The sequence below is a fragment of the Alnus glutinosa genome, chromosome 10, assembly GCF_958979055.1.
Source record: "Alnus glutinosa chromosome 10, dhAlnGlut1.1, whole genome shotgun sequence".
Classification (NCBI taxonomy): Eukaryota; Viridiplantae; Streptophyta; class Magnoliopsida; order Fagales; family Betulaceae; genus Alnus; species Alnus glutinosa.
In genome coordinates, this window is record NC_084895.1 from 4,513,491 (window position 1) to 4,534,767 (window position 21,277).

At 34.3% G+C, this 21,277-nt stretch overlaps 4 protein-coding genes across 4 annotated transcripts; 3 read left to right on the forward strand and 1 right to left on the reverse strand.

Moving 5' to 3' along the window:
• Positions 1-381, forward strand: LOC133878911 (probable CCR4-associated factor 1 homolog 2). Its single transcript, XM_062317473.1, has one exon. The coding sequence runs from the start codon at positions 1-3 to the stop codon at positions 379-381; it is 381 nt and encodes a 126-aa protein (XP_062173457.1).
• Positions 382-5,229: 4,848 nt separating this feature from the next.
• Positions 5,230-6,461, forward strand: LOC133880757 (NAC domain-containing protein 41-like). The gene is made up of 2 exons (XM_062319755.1): positions 5,230-5,449; positions 5,536-6,461. Exon 2 carries the CDS (start codon positions 5,633-5,635, stop codon positions 6,398-6,400), a length of 768 nt encoding a protein of 255 aa, XP_062175739.1. The 5' UTR covers positions 5,230-5,449; positions 5,536-5,632; the 3' UTR covers positions 6,401-6,461.
• A 3,211-nt stretch (positions 6,462-9,672) lies between these two features.
• On the reverse strand, positions 9,673-11,891 carry LOC133878775 (uncharacterized). Its single transcript, XM_062317307.1, has 4 exons — positions 11,521-11,891; positions 11,056-11,163; positions 10,816-10,905; positions 9,673-10,079 (listed from the first exon to the last, which is right to left on the reverse strand). Exons 1-4 carry the CDS (start codon positions 11,551-11,553, stop codon positions 9,858-9,860), a joined length of 453 nt encoding a protein of 150 aa, XP_062173291.1. The 5' UTR covers positions 11,554-11,891; the 3' UTR covers positions 9,673-9,857.
• Positions 11,892-20,311: 8,420 nt separating this feature from the next.
• On the forward strand, positions 20,312-21,055 carry LOC133878912 (NAC domain-containing protein 41-like). Its single transcript, XM_062317474.1, has 2 exons — positions 20,312-20,635; positions 20,744-21,055. The coding sequence occupies exons 1-2, from the start codon at positions 20,312-20,314 to the stop codon at positions 21,053-21,055; spliced, it is 636 nt and encodes a 211-aa protein (XP_062173458.1).
• The last annotated feature ends 222 nt before the right edge of the window (positions 21,056-21,277 follow it).

A 21,277-nucleotide genomic window follows, 5' to 3' on the forward strand; every position in this document is an offset into this window, starting at 1 on the left:
ATGAAGGTTGGTTTATGGGGAAGCGTAATTTCACAAGGTAACCTCGAACAAGAATTCTCTGAAATCTCTCGAGCTCTCCCCCATCATCGTTTCGTTGCCTTGGACACTGAGTTCCCAAGCCACATCTTCCCTGCTCCCTGCCGTAGTCATTCTAAACTGTCTCCCGCTGAGAATTACCTATCCATGAAGCGCAACGTTGATTCTACTAAGATTATTCAACTAGGTCTGGCTCTGTGCGATGCCAACGGGGATTCTTGCTCTGTGTGGCAGTTCAATTTCAGGGACTTCAACAAGGAGACTGATCTTTTCAATCTGGACTCTATAGCATTACTGGAGCTATTCATAAATTCTGGTCTCTTAAGAAATTCGACCATCACTTAGGCAACTTTCCACGGAGCTTATGATTTTGGTCAACTAATCAAAATCTTGATTTGGCGAGAACTGTCATTTGATCTGATGGCGTTTATGGGTCCGATGGTACATTTTTTTGGGTACAGGATATTTGATATTAAAAATATGATCAGAAAGTGTGATGGACTGTATGGAGGGTTGGAGAAGGTAGCCAAGGTTTTAGGGGTGGATCGGGTTGCTGGATCGTGTCACCAAGCTGGGTCTGACAGTTTGTTGACATTGCATACGATAATCAAACTGATGAATGTTCATTTCTTTAGAAATTTTTTGATTGACTTTCAATTGGTTCTTTACGGTTTGAAAGTTGACAGTGCCCTCTTGATTGCACCGAAGTTTTCAAAAATTATTTACGTATTGCAACCGGGAAATTGTTGTCTAAGCAATCCTTACTGCCTGCAACCCATAAATTGTGGTCAAAGAGTGTTTCAAGGGAGTTATGGTGGATATTATGTATGATTTATGCATTGTTAAATACAATTTAGTATATATTTTCTTGGGAATTTTTTTTCCATTTCTTGTGTTTTTGCTTTTTGATTGTAGATTTATTTATTTTTAAGAAGAAAAAAAAAGAATATTAATTAGGAAACTAATTACTTATGATAATTGGAGACTATGACAACAATTACAAACAGTAGTTATCTCTTAAACCATAACCCACCACCTATTATTACAAACAGCCAATTTACGTGTCGCAAAATTGCCATTGCCATTTTTTTTTTATCCTAAACACTCTTACGCGTATCACCTTCTTCAATTTTGATTAACAATTCACTTTTTGTTTGATTAAAAAGATTAAAATTTTGATGTCTGGGAGGTCTGTTTGTGGATGGGCTTCGACGGATTTTGGTTGTGATGGAGGTAAAGTTTGGGTACGGAGCGGTTTCATTCATGATCGGACTTCAAGGATTTTAATGGTTCTTTGAATTTTATGAAGAAAAAAATTGTCAACACTCTTGTATGATAAAAATAAAGTATTAAGACAATTAAGAGAACATTTAAAATTGTGTATTTTTTAAAATGCACCCATTAAAAATCTGATTAATGCATAAATTTTTTTCATTTTCAAATTGCCACTTTTTTTTTCAAACATTCTTGAAAGATCACTTTTCGCTATTTTGTTTAACAATGCACTTTCTATTTTATTGAAAAAATTAGGATTAGTTGGATTTGGAAAAAAATTGTAAATTTTTATTTGTTTGTTCTATTTATTGGTGTACTCTGTCATAGTCAAAGTATTCTAGAGATTATCATATTGTAAGTCTCCCAGAGCTTGTTTGGCAAACAACTTTTTTTTCCTCTCTATTTTTTTCATTTCTCTCAAAAATGTCAAATAAAAAACATTCTCTCTTTTTTTTTTTTTTTTCTTTCTTTTTATATCATATCAATAATTTTTTATTATTATTCAAATAAAAAAATATACTATAAAACAAAACTTTTTCAATTTTCTATAAAACAATTTCAAATTTTTTTATACTTTATATCACATCAATCACTTTTTACTACTATTCAAACAAATATTTCACAATTACAATCATTTGCCAAACAAACTCCCACTTTTTTGCACCCGCAATAGAGATATTTGCATTTCAAAGGTAACAATGCATAAAGAACTATGCCCAAATCAAACTTAGGGTGCGTTTGGGATTGCGATTTTGTAGACAATAAGTGCGATTTTAAACCAAATTGCAGAACATAAATCGTTTGGGAACTGCGTTTTTAAAAATTGCGATTTGAAAACGCAGAAAATCTGCTTTTTCAAATCGCAGATAAGATGGTGCTTTTTTGAAAACTCAAAATTTTAAAGGTAAATTCCCGATTTTAAAGGCTAAACTGCGATTTTGCTAAACGCTTAACTGCGTTTTTAAAAATCACTTTTTTCAAATCGCACATTTTAAAATCGTTATTTTAAATCGCACTTTTTGAAATCGCAAACCCAAACGGACCCTTATTATCTTTTTTGGAACGTTGATAGTTGGGAAGCGAATTAATCCAATTTTAAAAAATGAAAAAAGAAAAAAAGAAAGGGATGAAGTAAACAGTGATGGATGGAAGATGAAGTAACATTTCTTATATCCATATTAAGACCCATAATAACCTTTTAGCATGTTCTAATTACGAATTTAAAATAATAAAAATAAAATTATATGAGTATAGTTTGTTTAATAATTGATCATAATTTTATGTTCGTGGTCAGCTCAATTATTAATTACTTTTTTATTTGAACAAAATACCCGGAACTACCACGCATTAATATGAAGAGACATGATGGCAAATACAATGAATAGAGACACATCAACACCCTACACACTAAGGCAAAAAAATCTGACTTTGGTGTTGCACACAAATAAATAAATATTATAAGGACAGATATTTGAGCTACTCTTTAATAATAAAGCACCCGTAACAAAGAAAATATGGTTAATCAGGGGCGAAGCTACTCTTTGGCTTGGGCCAAAGGTTTCCCTCCCCCCCCCAAAAAAAAAAAAAAAAACTAAAAAGAAAAAATAAAAATAAAAATAAAAATTTACCCCTTATTTTTTTTTTATTTTCTTAGTTTCGGCCCCACCCTCCTCCCCCCCCCCATCTTTTCTTTCCTTTTTTTTTTTTCTATTTTTTTTTTTTTTTTATCAATTTGGCCCCCCTAAAGCCCTAGGGTTGATCTAGCTAACAAACCATAAAAAGTCCAGTAAAATCTGAAAATTTAACAAACAGACTTTCAAAAACTACTATAAAAAAACAGAGAAAAAAACAACTACATAAAGCACCCAACACAATCCGATGTCGGAAGAGAAACTGCGGGTGTCTTATAGGAACCGGTGGAAAAACATAGATCCGGCCTCAAAAGTAAATGTAGAAAAAGAAAGTTCAGCCAAACTTTCGCAGATGAAATGTACAGAGAAGCCGCTTCCTTACGAGATGTCTATTGTTAGCCTTCTTGCTTGAAGAAACCAAAAACAAGAAAAAACACAAAGCTCCATAGCTCTAGAAGGATTATGAGACCCAAAGCTCAATAACCCGAGAAAGATTAGGAGAACAAAAACTCTACTGGATCTAAGTCAGGCGGAAAACAAAAGAATCTCCATGGCTCTAGAAGGACTAGGAGAAAAACACAATTGGGGGGAGGAAGGCAGCCTCCCTCCTACTCAAACACCTCCTTCTTCCTGAAACACCTCTCTTGTTTCTTCTTTTTCTCTCTAGGGCAGGCTATGTAAGACCTAGCACAAAAAAAAAAAAAGGTATTAATTATTAATTACTTGATTGGCGTCTTCTCTCACAAAGAATTCAAAATTCATTTTAATTTTTCCTTCACTCTTCTCTCACAAAAAATTCAAAATTCATTTTATTTTTTCTGTTTATATCATATTAATCAATTTTTATTATTATTTCAAAAAATAAAAAATGGGAAAAAGGTTTTCCAAACAGCACCTCATTTTTCACTTTTTATTACCTTAATAGAGTGTTTTTTTTTTCCTCCGAGTTGTTGAAGTTTTTGGAATATCCCAGTGCCTTTTTTGGTTTTTTTCTACTTTATGGTTCGTACAGAGAGAGAGAAAATAAAACGCGTTTATATAATGCATTTAATATTTTACAATAACGTAAGACAAGGGCACATATTGGATAATTGGGGTCAGATGTTAACAATAACGTAATTAATACAAGTTTGGGGATCGTGAAATAACATTTGTTTAATTAGGGGGCAAGGAGCTAATTATAAAATTGGACAAATTACTATTTTTCATCTTCCCTAGGCAGTCCCTGGACCCACGTGTTGATTACACAATGCGTATTGGGGGGAGGAGGGGATGTCTTGGGAGTGTGACGTGGGCATGACGGGTAGAACCCACGTAAGAGGAAGTGAGGGATTGAGGAGGGAAACGATCTGAGTGGAGGGGTGATGGGATCGAGGCAGAGAGGTAGAATCAATCAATCGGAGCCGTCCAACTAGTAAAGAGGCTGAGCAAAGATTTGATGAATTTTTAATGTTATATTATTAAGTTGTTTGGCAGTAATTTAACAGATTAAGGAGTTGTCCGTAAGCTTTGTTTGGATGGTATTTTTTTGTTTAGTTTGAAAACCGTTTTTTATGTTTTTAAAAGTGTTTTGTACTTAAGTTATTTATTAATATTTTTATTCCGAAAATATAATTTGTTGATAAAATTTGAATAAAGGGGGCATAAATTATCCCTTTATACATGTGAAATTGCATATTTTAAGTTCAAATTTAGTTTGTTAATTACATTTTGAGTGTGAATCAAGCTCTATTTATGAGCGAGTTAGATGTTGTATTTAAACTTAATTCTTCTTCTTCTCTTTTTTTTTTTTTTTGGAATGTGTTCAAACTTATTTTTGCTAATTATCAGTTAAGTATTATTTAAATTACATTATTTGAATTAATTAGATAAACTAGTTTTTATTTATGAACATTTAAAAATCAAAATTAACGATCCTGTATTTGTAAGAGATTAATAATTTGTTGCCACTAAATGAGTATACAATACAATCCAAAATTGAATCCTATGAACATACACTATAACATACATGCACACAATTCCCTCTAAATAAAATATTAGAGAGGGCAGTAAATATGAGCAAATATGATGATTACTATCGATACTTACCTAATCGATAGTAAGATTCCTTTGTTCATTCCAATGAACATGAAAATGGTTATTTTTTTATGAGCTCGATGAAAACTTTTTATGTTTTCGAAATGCTCTCTCTGTGCCTGTACATCATTCTCGAGCCCTGTGTTTGTTCCCAAAAGAAACTCCTCGTTTGCTTCATTCTTCTTCTTCTTCTTCAATTTCAATGCATTAACTAGCACGATAAGGAAGCGCATGGAAATGAAGAGGATATCTGAACCAACTTCAATAATCTCCGGTCCTCTCATTCTTCTTTTTCTTCCGCCGTGGCCCGGTACACCCACAACACATGCAGAGGGCAGCTATGAAACAATCTAGTCTTCAACAGCAACGAAAAAGAATGGAAGAAATAAGCCGAGTTGAACAGGGCAATGCGGTACCGCCTTACTTAAACGGTTAGCTTTATTTGATTTTTTTCAAATAAAAAGAATGTTATCTTTATTTGATTTTTTTCAAAAAAAATGATCAATTATCGTTTTAGGTACGTCGGTCGGTGCGGCAGGGCTTACAAATAAACCTCCGGTTTGCCCTAGATTTTCATTTTACGTACTGAGAGAAATCCTTGTTAAGAAAGATTGATGGTGGTTATGCATGCGATGCTGCCATTAGGGTTTCGGTTCATGCCCACCGATGAAGAGCTCATAAGCCACTACTTGGTGAAGAAGGTCAAGGGCGAAGAACTTTCCTGGGATGGCATCCCCGATTGTGATCTATACGGTGAAAAGCCACCCTGGGAAATCTGCGGCGATCAGGAGAAGGTTTACTTTTTCACCACGTTGAAGAAACTAAGCAAAAATCGTGTTTCACGAACAGCCGGTTGTGGGGTTTGGCATGAAAATTGTACTGTCAAGATTTATGATAATCGGGGTGATATTATCGGGGCCAGGAAACTATTCAATTTCAATGTAAAAGAGGGCTCGACAACGAAGAACTCAAACTGGATCATGCACGAGTTCTCCCTCGTTGGTGAGCAGCAACAGGGTACCAACTTGGTCCTCTGTAGCCTTCAGAAGAAAGGATCAGAATCATCAAGTGGGGTCAAACGACGCTTCGAGGAGGAATCTCATCAGAGAAAGAGGGTTTGCTGCAATATTGTTGAATGTCCACCGCCTCAGGCAATATGGATCCCAGCGGATTCTAATATGGAAACCATCATGGGCTGTCTACCGTCCGGTGATCCCTCTGATTTTAATTTTGATTTGGAAACCATCATGAGCATACAGCCGCCAGAGGTTGGAGATCTGCCGCCAGAGGGTGGAGATCTGCCGCCAGAGGGTGGAGATCTGCCGATTCTTCCTCCATTGGAAGATTTTTGGGATGCTGACTGGGATGCGTTATTTGCCTAGAGAGATCAATACAGTGATTAGGAAAAAATTGTAATTTTTTTTTGTTTTTTTTTTTTGCAATTTTGTTGTAGCGTATTGGATAACTTTCTCAACTTTGTTTGAGATATCATCAAAATAATATTTTAATTTCTTGTCTTGATTTGTTTTTTACTTTTTTTGTTCGAGTTCATGATCGATGGGATTTTGCATATATCCACACGTTTTAATTGGATTAATTAACCCTAAAGGACCGATCCAAAAGTTCAATTTTTAATTGGATTGATTAGAATCCCAACTAATAACAACGTTATCTTTCTTAATAGGTAAATGAGTTTGACTTGAGTACGTTGTTTATGCCCACGTTGTTTGGGATTCTAATCAATCCAATTAAAACGTTGTTAGCTCTAGGTTGCCGTAAACCCCATAAAAATCGTACTAATAAATCTAAACACCGTAGATTTTTTTTGTTTTTTTTTTAATTATAAAATATATCTATAAATTAATCAGAATCTAGTGAGATTATATTACTCTAAATGAGGTGATTTTAGATGATCCTCTCTCAAAGAGAGCTTCTACGCATGCGCAACGCATCCATCGCTCTTCAGTCTTTTTTCCAGCTGTCATTTTTTTTTTCCTTTTTTTTTTAACAAAAAAACCAATCAAAACGCGGGTGTCTCACGTTCCATTTTCAAAATTTCCCCCATTTCTCTTTCTCAAATCTCCCCCTCTCCACTGTGCCCTCCCCCCCCCCCCCTCCCCCGACTGGATCACCGACGCCCTTGCCGACGCCGGAGCCCTTGCCAACGCCGCTCGCTCTCTCTCGGAGTCCCTCGAAACCAGCAGACCGGCCCACCGGCTGGAAATCCGAATTCGAAGCCCTTGCCAACGAACGCCGACGCCGCTCGCTCTCCCATCCGACACCCAGCTCTCTCTCCGTCGAACCCAACACAGACCGGCCGCCCAGGTCTGACGCCAACGTCGCTCTTGCTGTCAAACCCAGCAGACCGGCCCGGATCTCCGACGTTGCCCAGATCGACCGGGTTTCTGGACGACCCACCCGTCTTGGACCCAGCTCTCTGACAGACCAGGAGCGGCGACCACCGTATTCTCTCTCTACGGTATCTCTCTCTCTCTCTTGATAAGCCAATCGTTTTAGCTTCCCCCTCCCTCACCGACAGTGATTCAGCTTCTTTCCACCGTTCCCCTCCCGCACCGCCGACCAGCAATGCCTACCGCCACCGACTACCTAGCCGCTGACCAGCTTCCCCTTTCCTAACCGCCGGATTTCAAAACCGTCTTGATATCTGACAAAACCCATCTCATTCTCCCCAATTTTTTTTCAGCCCATCCCTCTCCTCCCTTCGCCACAGCCCACAAGGATTCATGTGGAGAAAAAATTGGGATGGTCAATTTTTTTCCCTGGTTCAATTGGATTTCTGTAGACATTTAGAATGCTCTTGCTATTATGATCATTAGAATGCTTTTGCTATTTTCTGGTTGCAAGTATGGACATTTCCAATCATTTAGAATGCTTTTGCTATTTTTCTGTAGATATTTAGCATGCTTTTTGTCCTAAAATAATTTAGTTGCTTCATTTTCATGGATGTTTTGGAGGACTAGTTCTTTTCCATGGTGGCAGATTTACTTGTTTAGTAGATTCCTTGATTGATTGTGTATCCAATGACATGTTATTTATTTGTTTTGGCGAATGACTATATATATAACAACTATTTTGGGTTATGAGGTTGGGGGTTTTGTTAATTTATAATGGACTTTTGTTGCTTTGTAATGAGAGAGAGATTGGAGCTGTTTTGTGTGTTGCTTTGGAAAGTTCAAGACGCTGAGCATTTTTATCTGTGTATAATAATGCATGGTTATGGAATGTACGTGTTTATGGTTTATGGTCACCTCTAACAACTCCTATGTTATTCAAGAAATATAGTTTTGTATGTATGTGTTTATCTTATTTTTGGATTATATTTGTAGAAATTAGCCCTCTAATGTTGTGAATTAGCAAATAGCTGTGTCGTTATCAAATTTATGTGTGTCTTTGTGAGCCATGCACTTCATGTATTATTGCTTGTGCATTTGGCAATAGATTGTTATAATGCTTACAAGATACATTTTAAAGAGAAAAAAAAAAAAGATGTAAAGATACTACTATTTACTTTTCTTCTTCATTCTTAGATTTAATGATATTTTGATATTCATTTGGGGGTTCGTTTATTTTTTATTTTGATGTTCTTTTGACTGGTGATTGTTTGACATGCTTATTTGACATGCTCGCATGCTTAGATTGGTTGGTTGGTTGAATGATATTTTCTACGGTTGGTTGGTTGGTCTTTTGCATAGGCAAGACAAAATGTCAGTAAACAGTGGTGCGTCAAGTGCGTCAAGTGCATGTCCATTATGTTACTGTGGAGTGCCTGCACGTGTAAGGTATTCTTGGACTGATACAAATACCGGCAGAAAGTGGTATGGCTGTGAAAATTATAAGGTACTTTTTTAAATTAATAGTGTGTTATACTTTGTTTGCTAGTAGGTGGTGATAACATTTTTTAATCTTGCTTTGTCATGCAGAGAAAGGGTGATTGTGATTTTTTTGCATGGGCTAATAACGAAATGTCTGTACGAGACGAAGATAATGGAACGCCTGAAAGTCCTCGACGATAGAAGAAATGCAGATAATGATAGACTTGAGATTGGATGTAATACGACAGTTTATTTCATTGAACTTTTAGTTGGATGTACTTGCTAGTAATGAATTGTATTTAATGTAATGTAATGTTATGTTTAGTTCGCTATCTATTTTTTAGTTGTTTAAACAATTGTGTGTGATAGGTTAGTTGGATGTAATGTATAATCTTTGTTCTTTACATGTTTTGCTAGATTGTGTGTGATAGGCTAGATTGCCTAATATTTATGTACTAATTAAGAATGATCGATCCTGAAACTTGGGCAACCAATATTGGTTGCTCCAAGAATGTGTCTTGTGAGGGAGCAACAATGTGTCTTGTGAGGTATCTCACAAGACACATTCTTGGAGCAACCATTAGAATTTACATCTTTTAGTTCTGATGATTTTTTTTTTTTATCTACAGCATTTATTTTTCTAAAAATTGAAGACATAAACATTGGCGTGTAAATTCTTTCAAGCATTTATTCCAACAAAATCTCAACCAAAAAGAGCTACTAGCACAATTGTATCACTCTGTACCTGACTCCTAATCCAAGCATTGCTTTTGGATTTGTGTTACAAGCTAAAATAATTATACAAGTCACCACAACATATATATGTTCAGGTGTTTAATATTGCATAACTTTTTTAAGTATAGTGTCATACATGACCAAATGGAAAACAATCTAGGAACTGAATTAAGTAAACTTATAAGACAAAATGGAAAAAGATTCAAATAATTTTCTGATGACAGGTGCTAGGATGCTATGGCGTACAAGCTAGGAACTGAATTAAGTAAACTTATATGAAAACAATCTTATTGGGGCTCGTTGAATGTACTGCAGTTGGCTTGAGAACCTCGTGAGTGTTCTTCTTAGTTGCCTCATTATTGGAGTTTATAGACTCCATTGATTCACATTCTTTGTCCAGAGGAGTGGTAGGCAATTGAGGATTGCCTTGTGTTTCAACCAGTGATTGATTGACAAATAAGTCAAGAGGAGGTACCATCGAAGTATCAACTGACTGCAGAAATATAAATAGCAAATACATCAGACACAAAAAGAAGAGACAGAGAGCTCCAACTAAAAAATTATTACCAATGTTTCATGCACCCACAAGCAAAAATAAAGAAACACAACATCACATATGTGAAGTGGACATCATATGGAAAAAGGCAATAGTTTCTCATTGATGATACTATCTTTTTAAGGGGATTTCTTTACTTTTGATGGATAAGAAAGTGACCTGTTCTATATATCTTTGAAAAATAGCTAATATCACGTTTGGAGGGAGGGAAAGTTTATGCTAGATGGTAGCAGATAGAGTCTTGACATGTTCCTTGCTGTTTAATTTCTTTATGCCTTGTTGTTTGGTTGTACACGATTTGGCATCTATATTAAAGCTCTACTAAGAAAAAGGAAACAAATTTTTGAGATAAAAAGCAGGCTTGAATTCATCATTTTTGTTCATAATTTTCATAAGTAACACCAGAACTGGGAAAAAAGAAATGAAAACACACAAGTAGTTGAAGTTTGTATGCATTAATCAAGAAAATTCATTATAATTGCAGAGCACCTACAAAGCTCATAAAAAGATCTACAAGTTAGGAAGTAACACCCCTCCTAATAGAACAATTTGACTACCAGGTTTCCAAGCACAGATACCGTATTGTAAAGAAGAACAGCAAAGCTATACCAAGACAATAACAAAAGCAGTGGAAGTTACATTGACAGTTACTAAGTTGTCCAATTCCTCTCACCTCTGTTATAACAAGTAAAACTCCAATTAGAAGGCAAAGAATACCACTGCAGATGCTACCCCGTAGTCCATCAGCCACCCAATCAGGACACTATAATAAATACAATAATAGAAAACGTAGTAGCAGAACACTGTAATAAATACAATAATAGAAAACATAGTAGCAGAACACTATAATAAATACAATAATAAAAAACATAGAACACTATAATAAATACAATAATAGAAAACTGCCGGGTACCTTATAATTTTGAACAGCACAGTTGGGAAACTTGTAAAGAGATATAATACTATAAGGGTAGTTTGAATAGATGATCTCCTGCCTATTTGGTTCAAGAACAACAAAAACCTGTTGAAGAAAGATACATTACAAGACTTATAGGCACCAAAAAAGTAGAAGACAGACTTCATATTGATTTATGATTTCCTGAGGTTGTATCATCTGTTAGTTTATGCACTGGATGTTAGTTTCCAATTCAACTTTCAAACATTTCTAACCATTCAGTGAGAGTGCTATTAGCTTTTGTGTGACATGTTCTGTGTCTACTTAATTAATTGACAAAGAATGGGCATGAGAACCAGAGGATTTTGACAAGTCTTAACAACTAAATTATCCTTTGCCAAAATATAGGTACATACATATAGTTTGAACAAAGTCAGTGAAAGATGAGCTTAAAAAATCAGGGAAAAAGGATAGAATCCTCACAATCATTAGCCATTTCAGAGACAAACAAGGCATGCAGGTTTGGGTCCGGTGCCGGTGGTCTGACGCCGATGCCGGTCTGGGTGGTCTGCTGGTCTGGTGCCGGTGGTCTGACGGCGGTGCCGGTCTGGGTGATCTGCTGGTCCGGTGCCGGTCTCACAGGCGAGCTGGGTGGTCCCTGGGTTTCGAGGGAAACAGAAAGGGGGGTGGGTGGTCTGCTGGTCCGGTGCCGGTGGTCTGACGGCGGTGCCGGTCTGGGTGGTCTGCTGGTCCGGTGCCGGTCTCACAGGCGAGCTGGGTGGTCCCTGGGTTTCGAGGGAAACAGAAAGGGGGGTGGGTGGTCTGCTGGTCCGGTGCCGGTCTAGAGCTGGATGGTCTGCTGGGTTTCGAGGGAAACAGAAAGGGGGGAGAATTTTTGGAGGGAAATGGTTTTGGTTCCTGAAACCCGTGATATTGGTTTCAAAATTTTTTTAATAAAATGCCACTGCCACGTGGAAAAGTGGCTGATGAAAGACGGACAAAAGGCTTCTCTATAGCATTTCTCTAATATGAAAGGAAGATGTACAGCATAATATGAAGTGACATTTCATCAACACTTCATCAACAGTCTCACAATAACCACTTAAGTGTTCTAATTAATTACGAAATGGAAATAATAAAAATAAAGTTATATGATATGCATGTATATTATGTATGATGTATGCTTTATTTTATTTTATTTTAAGCTCTATTTATGAGCGAGTTAGATGTTGTATTTAAACTTAATTCTTCTTCTCTTTTTTTTTTTTTTTTGGAATGTGTTCGAGCTTATTTATGCTAATTATCAGTTAAGTATTATTTAGATTACATTATTTGAATTAATTAGATAAACCAGTTTTTATTTATGAACATTTAAAAATCAAAATTAACGACCCTGTATTTATCTGTAAGAGATTAATAATAGTAATTAATTTGATTGTAGAAGGCAGACGTTTAATGTTGTTCTGTTGTGAGATGTTTGTTTAAAGGATGGGTTTTTAATTTTGGTATGACGCTTTGGGATGTGATTGGGTGTTGGAAACGTAAATGCCACGTGTATGAGTACAAATGGATGAATTTGAGAGATTCATGAGTGTTGTGGGTTGAAGCCTTGAAGGAGGCGTTTGAGTTTCCCAACGTGCAAAAGTTGTTGATCGAGTATATTGAACAGTGCAATGGCGTGGGAATGAGGAGTTCGAGGAAAATGAACGGTGGGGGGTGGTTTTGAATGGTGATTGGATGTCACATCAAGGCTGCTCTCTGCACTTACAGGCTATACATATTTAAAATCTTACTAAATCTTTTAAAAAAATATTCCAAAACTATTTTTACGGGGTTGGGACTCGTATTGTAAAATATTACGTATATTTGCAATCAATATATAACACTCCTGCCCCTCATCTCGAGTGTTGAAAGCAAGCAATTCAAGACGTGCCAGGGGCCAGGGCTGTCATTTCATTGCATGCAGTGTACATGATCCTTCGTTGGAGTGGTTCTGCCAATGGAGAAGGCAAAAAGTTTCTCTTGAGAAGACATGATGGTAACTCAGGCTCACCTTCATCCACGTGTTGATTAGACAATGCGTAAATTTTGTGTGTATATATATATATATATATATACACATATATACACTATATGAAAAATAACATATAGGATATAACTTCAGTATAGTATAATTGTATAAACCCAACTTGCATTCCAGAGATATATTGAGAGTGAAAAAAGAAACAACACATGGTGTGCATATGTACTCCAAACCACAAATAAGGTGCCTTTTAATAAACAAAATATGTTTTAAATACTGAACCGTAATTTTACCATTATAAGCTTAACTATATTTTTAAAATTTTTAATTTGAAAATATTTCGAAAATGATAGACTATATTAAGGATTTGTCTGGATTTATATTTTTAAAAAGTTCAATTTTAAAATTTATGAGCTAAAAAAAATTGAAAATTTATGATGTTTATGATTTATACGAGGAACTATTTAACTAAATGTAAATGCCATTTTAGGGGGAAACATTTCAAGGCATTTTTTGTTTTTTAGTTGTTTTTTGGGTTAATTTCGACAAATGAACCTCAAAAGAAAGGCACATCTTGGGTAATTGGTGTGATGGATTATTTTTTGCAATTTTGTTTAGAGTAATGTTAGAGATACTAATTCTTTTACTAAGAGATGGATATTAAGATGATGTGGAGCTTATTCATTAGTATCCATAGCATTTCTTTTTATTAATTATTTTGATCATTTCTAATTAATAAGTTCCATATCATCTTAGTATCCATTTAGCACCTCTAATATTACTCTATTTGTTTAACAATTTACCTTTTTATTTTATTAAAAAAAATTAAACTTAGTTGGATTTGGACAGTAACAAATAGAGACACTAGTAAATTTGAGGCTGCAAAGGAAATACGTAGGGGGTGAAAACCAAATGTTTTATATGGTACATTTTTTTGGAGTATTTCAAGCAATTAGTTCTCGGAAAGACAAAAGGTTAAATTTTTCTTGAAAAGACAAGGGTCAAATGGTAGGTTTATGGGGAATCATAAAAGCAAAACATGTTCCATTCTAGAATAGTTGGTAAATTGGCTTATTTAATTCCTATAAGCCCATTGACATATATTTAATGGTTAAGGCCTATCAAGAAGTGATTTCACAAGAAGTCCAGAAGCATCTCGAAAGCATCAAATCTCGAGATATTCTGATTGCCCTTGTTGTTGGGTGCTAGTGAACACAAAGATTCTCTCAATAATTATTAGAGAAAGAATAGTTAGAGTGAACAGCGAAAATGATAGTAGAAAAGTTGAGCAGAATGTATATGCTTTGATAGAGTAGGTAATTAAAAACGAAAAATATATAGATAACATGAGAGTATTTCTTTCCTACATTTATTTTGGAGAAAGTTCGTTTATTTCTGCTTCGGTGAAAGGGAAATTAGTTCATTAGAAGTAGAAAATATGGATTGAATTCTTTTTCACTTTTGTAAAAGACAGAAAATAATTCATTTTCAGCTGGCTGATGTCTATGTGAAGTTAGTTGAATTTGAAAATGTGAAAAAATAAAATAAAATATATATATATACACATCCAAACAGCATATAAGGGTGTGTTTTAAAAAATACAAGATTTTAAATATTAAACCGTGATTTTACTATACACTTAATTATATTTTTAAATTTTCTTTTCAAAAATGGGAGATTAAACTAAGGGTTGGTTTGGATTTGCATTTTCAAAAAGTGTGATTTTAAAATCTATGATTTTTTTTTTTTTTTTTTTGAAAAAAAAAATACAAATCTATGATGTTTGTGATTGATAAAAGGAACTATTTAGCTTAAAGTAAATGCCATTTTTTGGGGACACATTTCTATGTGGTTTTCTTTTTTAAAAAATAAAAATAAAAATTTTGGGATAATTTGGACAAATGAACCTTAAAAAAAGGCCACATCTTGGGTAAGCGGTATCCAGGTGTTTGTAACTGATGCATTTTTTATTTTTTTTTTGTTAAATTTGACATAAATGGTAACATAAGATGTTAACAATAATGTAATTAATAGAAGTTTGGGGATCAAGCATTATTTTTTAAAAAGTTTGGTGATGTATAATGTTGGATATAATTCTGGATGGTGCACAAAATTCTGATTTGAAATAAAATAATATCAATTTAAAAATTAGCAATTAAATAAATTCCTGTTACATAAATAATTGGTTAAAGATATTCTTGTTGATAATAGACCATATTAATCTGAAATAATAATAAAAAATAAATGTAGTATAGCTGATTAAAATTAAAACAATGAAAGATTTCACAATGCTGTAAAATTACGTAAGAGTGTTCTCCTGAAATGTTAATTCATGCCTCTTGGAATATATAACTCGGTGTGATTAGATCTTTTGACACTCAACCTTTCAAGATTAGACTATAACGTTTATCTTCGTTAATGACATACTATTAAGAACAAAGATTCGATCAAAGTGGATGAGGTACTCCAAAAAAATTGTTCTTCGTAAAAAAACTAATACTATAATATATAGCCTCATGCCTTGAAATAATTATTTTGCAACACTCCGTACCTTTTTCATTTTGGTAAGTTACTTGTATACATACATTCACGTTGGAAAGCAAGAGAAAAGAATAATTAAGAACTAAAGTCTTTGTAAGTTATATATATTTAACTTAATATATATATTTTTTGTAAGTTATTAAGTTAAAGCAAGAGAAGTACATACTGTTTTAATAGCATGTGAGAAGCAAAAAATATGTCATTCTCACATATTTAAAGGACACGTGTCAATCTTTTATATGGGTTGTATGAAATTTCTTACAAACTGGTTTGTAGGAAATGTCTGTCTATATATATATTTTATTTTATTTTATTTTTTTGCTTAATCCCAGTTAGCTGATTAATTAGGATCACCGAAAAAAAAAAAAAAAGAAAAAAAAAAGGCACAGTTCTTACTCTTATTATTATTATTTTTTTTAAAAAAAAAAAAATCCAAAACTAGACTCCCATTAATAAAATATTACGTATATGCAAGTTTAAGGAAAATGAGTTAAGGTAGTCATCCAAATTAAACCAAACAGTGGACGCGGCAAGTTTTTGCTTGCTGAATGCGATCTCCTGCAGGTGTGATCTATGGTGAGCTCTTTTTATTGCTGGGCCCCGCGTCTATCTCAACCGTTTGGTTGATTTTTTCACTTTCATCTAATGGTGCATAAAAAACAAAAGGCTGTCCAATTATCTCATATAACGCTGCCCCTAATCTCGGCTGTCCAAGCAATTATTTCACACGAGAGTGTGCAGTTTGCGGGTGTAATCTCCTCTAGACATGTGCACCATAGACGCAATAACCCCACATATCTATCTCAACCGTCTGATTGAAGAAAACTGTCATCTAGTGGACAAAATTAATCAACTCACATTCTAGTAGAAAATTTGAAGTCTTAGCCTAACGAATCCTTCGCCTCAAATGGGAAAAAACCTTCCGATATTTGGATTGCCCGGATCTCGGGATAAAATCTCAAGATTAAGAAGTTATTTCACACCTTATTCAGAGTGAACGGTTGAAATTTTATCTATAAATAGATACAAATCACTAGGTATTCTTCAGATAAATTTTTGATTACAGACTTGATTTGAATTCTCTTAAAAAGACTGACATAAGTGTTGGAGTAGGTTCGACCAATACTCTTTACGAGCTTCTTGTTGATATTTATTGTTTTACAAGAATGAAGGACTTTACAAAAGCTTATATATCACTGTACCAAGAACTGTCTTACCACACATAACCTAATTGGGTCAAATGAAAAGATAAAATAAAATGGGTGGAAAAGGTTGTATCCTTTTGGTTGACTCAATATTAAGAGCTGGGAAATGTTGTATCCATCCTTTTTCTTATAAGTTTGAAATTCTAGTTACAAGATGCAATAAAAGGTGTGGCGCCCTACTGACAGGGAATGATAAAAACGACAAAGAATAAAGTGGAAAATATAAAAAATTTAAAGATGCGATAGAAAATGCCTTCACAGAAAACTACAAAGAATAAAGAGAAAAATAGAAAAAAGCCCTCTAAATTAACATGTTGTTTGAAAATAGTTTTTGAATTTTTAAGTGTATTAATGTGATCCATTAAATTATTAAAGTGTGTCAAAAATGACATTTTCATCGAAATATTTCTATAATACCCTTATTATCTTGAAAACTATATAAAAAAAAAAGAAAGGAAAATTATAATATAGCTCTCTAAACTACTAGACATTCTACAGATAGCCTCCCAAACTATCAAAAAGGCCCGATTTGATGAAAAATGCCACTAATATCCCTACCACGTGTCCTTTTACAATTAAAAAATAAAAAAACTAGAAAAAAAAAAAAAAAGAATTTCATTTTTTTTAGAGCAGATCTTGGCTGTCTACCTTCACAATTCTTTGTTGTAGGTCGTTGGATTGATAATGTTATAAATCAATACGAATTTTTCGGTTAGTAAATCTAAAAAAAAGTAATGCCCCATGTTTATGATATAAATTTTTCATTATTTGGTGTATATATCAAATATAATATGTAGTTTTTTTTTTCTTTTTTTCTTTTTCTACCATTTTAGATATAAGAAAGCATAACTATTTTATAGTCTTTTTTTATAAAAACCTTTATTAAATCGAATGAAAACGTAATTTGGATTGCAAATTTTGGATAAAGATTTTATTAAAATTAGTCAATAGATTCGGTATGCAATATTTTAAGATCAACTTTTAATTTATGTGGCTTTTTTATATTTTTTCCATATATTTATATATATATATATATATATATATACAATGAGAGCAAGACCTTGTCGGCTAAACTTTGCGGGATATTTATTAAATGCTTATGTAATATGTAGCATTATTTATATTAATAAATAACAAAGAACATTGTGGAAGTTGATAATGTCCCAGGAATAGTGAGAGTTTTCTTACGGAGGACTTTGTTACAATTTATTGCTAATTAACCAAGGAAAATCTATTAAAAAAAAGAAAAAAAAGATTGTCATTTATAAAGCCAATCAAAACTAAGAAATTTAGGCGTATGTCATTTTTTGCCCCCTTATTTTAGCATCGAAGTGCGCTTATTTTTTCATAAAAATTCACTGGGTTACCATTTCTCAAACATACACACATATATACTTAGAAAAATACCAAATCCCTGTCCATGAAACATTTATATCACGATAAAAAGTTTTTTTTTTTCATAAAATATCAATCTATCGTGTCCATGGATTCATCTTCTATTTTTTTTTTTATTTAATAAATAAACATATATAAAAATATTAATAATTTTTAATATGAACTAATAACTATTTTTTCGTAATTGATTTTGAAGTGTCAATAAAATGGTTCAATTATTCCTTTATTTTTTTTTTCTTTAAAAAAAAAATGCGATATAACTGTCATTCATCCATTCTTACAGTAGATTATTTTTCTTTTTTAGAATAATTTATAGACAAATGTTTAGTTTTATTTTTTAATTTATATAGGAACTTAAAACAAATCAGGTTTTTGTGTCGTCCAATAAAAATAATGCGTCATCAACATACAACTCAAAATTTGGAAAAAAAAATTACTATATTGTTAATCCTAATGTAATGCTATTTTTTTTTTTTTAATAATTTTTGCATAAAAATATTTTTCATGTTAAAAAAACGTTTTTACATATAAAGAAACTATGTGTTATATAAAAGCAATAAAATAATACTAAAAAATTATTTTTATTTTATTAGTATCTTATTTTATTGACACAAATCGTCCGGTAAAAAAAAGGAAGATGATACGTGCATTACAAGTGTGTAACATCAAAATATATTGGAGTGATACCCACATATGTGTGTTTTCCCCAATGTACATTGGTATTGTGCACTTATAATGAGCTTGTTGTAATTTAATTATTTTCCTTAAAAACAAAAAAATGGCACATCAACATGCAACCAAAAAAAAAAACGAAACCAAACCGTTGACTCACCCCACCAATCACTTTTAACCAAACCACTTCAAATTTTAGGGGAGTGCACAGCACAGCCACTCCCACTAGACACATTCGGGTGAGGTTCAATCTGTGAACCTCTTTTCAATATGTCTTGTGTGAGTGTCCACATTGTAAAGGGAGAGATTTTTTACCATTTTCTCAAATTTTAATCCGGCTCAAGGTCGGGCAGGGGAAACATGGTACACGCACCATCAAAGCGAGCGGTGATCAACAGTAATCACACAATTAGTAGGTGTTAATTATAATCAGCAAGCACTGTTTACGGATGGTCCAGTAGTTGAATGTGTACGTCATTGGTCAGAATCTCTTTGTATAATTTTCTGACATGCATGAGACAATTAATATATTATAGCACATTTAAGCCTTTTTTATTTTATTTTATTAATTTCGGCATTTTGTTAGGTAGATAATGAGACATTAAATAACTTTTGCAAGGTTCGGACAAAATACTACATTTGACCCTTGATTTCCCTCGACAAAAACGCTTTTTTTTATTTATTATTATTATTTTTTATAGTATTTCAAGCGATGGTTCTCGGGAAGACAAAAAGTATAATTTTTCTTGAGAAGACAAGGGTCAGATGGTAGGTCTATGGGAATAATTGTTGTACTTGTGTTTCTTCAATTTCAATGCATGAACTGTGAACAATGGAGAGCCTAGGATGGACGCAGGTTATTCCCCATTCGGTTTATTTCCCTAAGCCTTCAACTAGCTCATTTGGTGGTTTGAACCAATTTCAATTTTCTTTCAGCAAATCTCCATTCTCTCTATCCCTCTCTAAAATGGAAAAACACAACCCCATGACTTCACCATCATCTCCAACAGCAACAACCTTTGTCCAAGCAGACACACTGGTCCAGACGCTGACCGGCTTGTTCGCTGTCTCGGAGAAGCTCCACGTCAACCCACCTTCAAAACTCTTCCCTAAATCTTTCACTCCCGGTTAGCCCACACGGGTACCCGCTGCTTACCCTCTACGACCGAAGGCAAACCCTTTTTCAGAGTTGTAAGGGTAAAAAAGGAAATAAAATTATGACCGCTTAAGGACTTAAACGACGCAGCACGAAGGGCTTAAACGGTAGGCTTGCCTTTATTTAGTTGTTTTTATTTTTATTTTTTTATTTATTTAATTAGACAAGTCGGTCAGTGCAGGGCTAATAAATACATCTAGGGTTTAGACTTTGTTTCCAAGTAAAACCCTGATAGAAGTCCTTGTTGTTATCGATCAAGGAGAAAAGATAAGAGTGGAGTTAATGGCGGTGTTTCTACCGGCGGGGTTCCGCTTTTGTCCCAGCGATGAAGAGCTTGTACGAGACTACTTGTTGAAGAAGGCGATGGGTGAAGAGCTTCCCTGGGACGGCATCGGTGAGTGCGATCTATACGGTGAAAAGCCTCCCTGGGAAATCTGCGGCGATCAGGAGGGTGAGAAGGTTTACTTTTTCGCGAAACTGAGAAAAATAAGCAAAAGTCGAGTGGCACGAACTGCCGGATCTGGGGTTTGGCATGAGAACTCTTCTCATCATATATATGATGAGGAGGGTGATGTTATTGGGGCCAGGAAATTGTTTTGTTTCAAGGTAAAAGATGGCTCGACCATGAAGAGATCGGACTGGATAATGCACGAGTTTTCACTCGTTGGGGAGCATGAACCGAGTACCAGTTGGGTCCTCTGAACCCTTCAAAAGAAAGGCTCAGAATCAAGGATTGGGATCAAAAGGCACCGTGAGGATGGATACCAGCAAAGAAAGAGGGTTTGCTGTGAAATTGTTCAATCCGATGGGCCTCAAGCAAACTATGGAACGCCCGATGCTGATTTGGAAACCCATGAGACTGATTTGGAAACCCATATGGAGTTTTGTCTACCAGCTTGTGATAACCCTGATTCAGAGTTTGATTTAGAGAGCTTCATGAACATCCTGCCCCCGGAGGGTGGCGATCTGCCGCTGGGGGCATTAGAGGATTTTTGGGATGGTGACATAAGTACTTTATTTGCCTAGAGACTACAATAAAAATTGAGGCAAATTGTTCAGATCAAAACGAAGTGTTTTGGTTTTTTGTTTTGCTATTGGTCCACTCAAGAGATAGGAAAACATTGTAAATTTTTTATTTGTTTGTTATATTTTGTTGGAGCATAATATTCCAGTTCCATCATATTGTAAGTCTTGCAATTTTTTGCACCCGCAATAGAGATATTTGCATTTCATAAACAATTATCTTCA

What these genes read in the sequence shown, in the direction of transcription:
- LOC133878911 (XM_062317473.1), top strand. Translation starts at nt 1, where the DNA reads ATGAAGGTTGGTTTATGGGGAAGCGTAATTTCACAAGGTAACCTCGAA.
- LOC133880757 (XM_062319755.1), top strand. Translation starts at nt 5,633, where the DNA reads ATGGTGGTTATGCATGCGATGCTGCCATTAGGGTTTCGGTTCATGCCC.
- LOC133878775 (XM_062317307.1), bottom strand. Translation starts at nt 11,553, where the DNA reads ATGCCTTGTTTGTCTCTGAAATGGCTAATGATT. An exon ending in GTGCTGTTCAAAATTATAAG is followed by an intron (nt 10,906 to 11,055) that starts GTACCCGGCAGT and finishes TATTTATTATAG; the next exon opens with TGTCCTGATTGGGTGGCTGA. An exon ending in TTTTACTTGTTATAACAGAG is followed by an intron (nt 10,080 to 10,815) that starts GTGAGAGGAATT and finishes ATATTTCTGCAG; the next exon opens with TCAGTTGATACTTCGATGGT.
- LOC133878912 (XM_062317474.1), top strand. Translation starts at nt 20,312, where the DNA reads ATGGCGGTGTTTCTACCGGCGGGGTTCCGCTTTTGTCCCAGCGATGAA. An exon ending in GGAAATTGTTTTGTTTCAAG is followed by an intron (nt 20,636 to 20,743) that starts GTAAAAGATGGC and finishes ACCCTTCAAAAG; the next exon opens with AAAGGCTCAGAATCAAGGAT.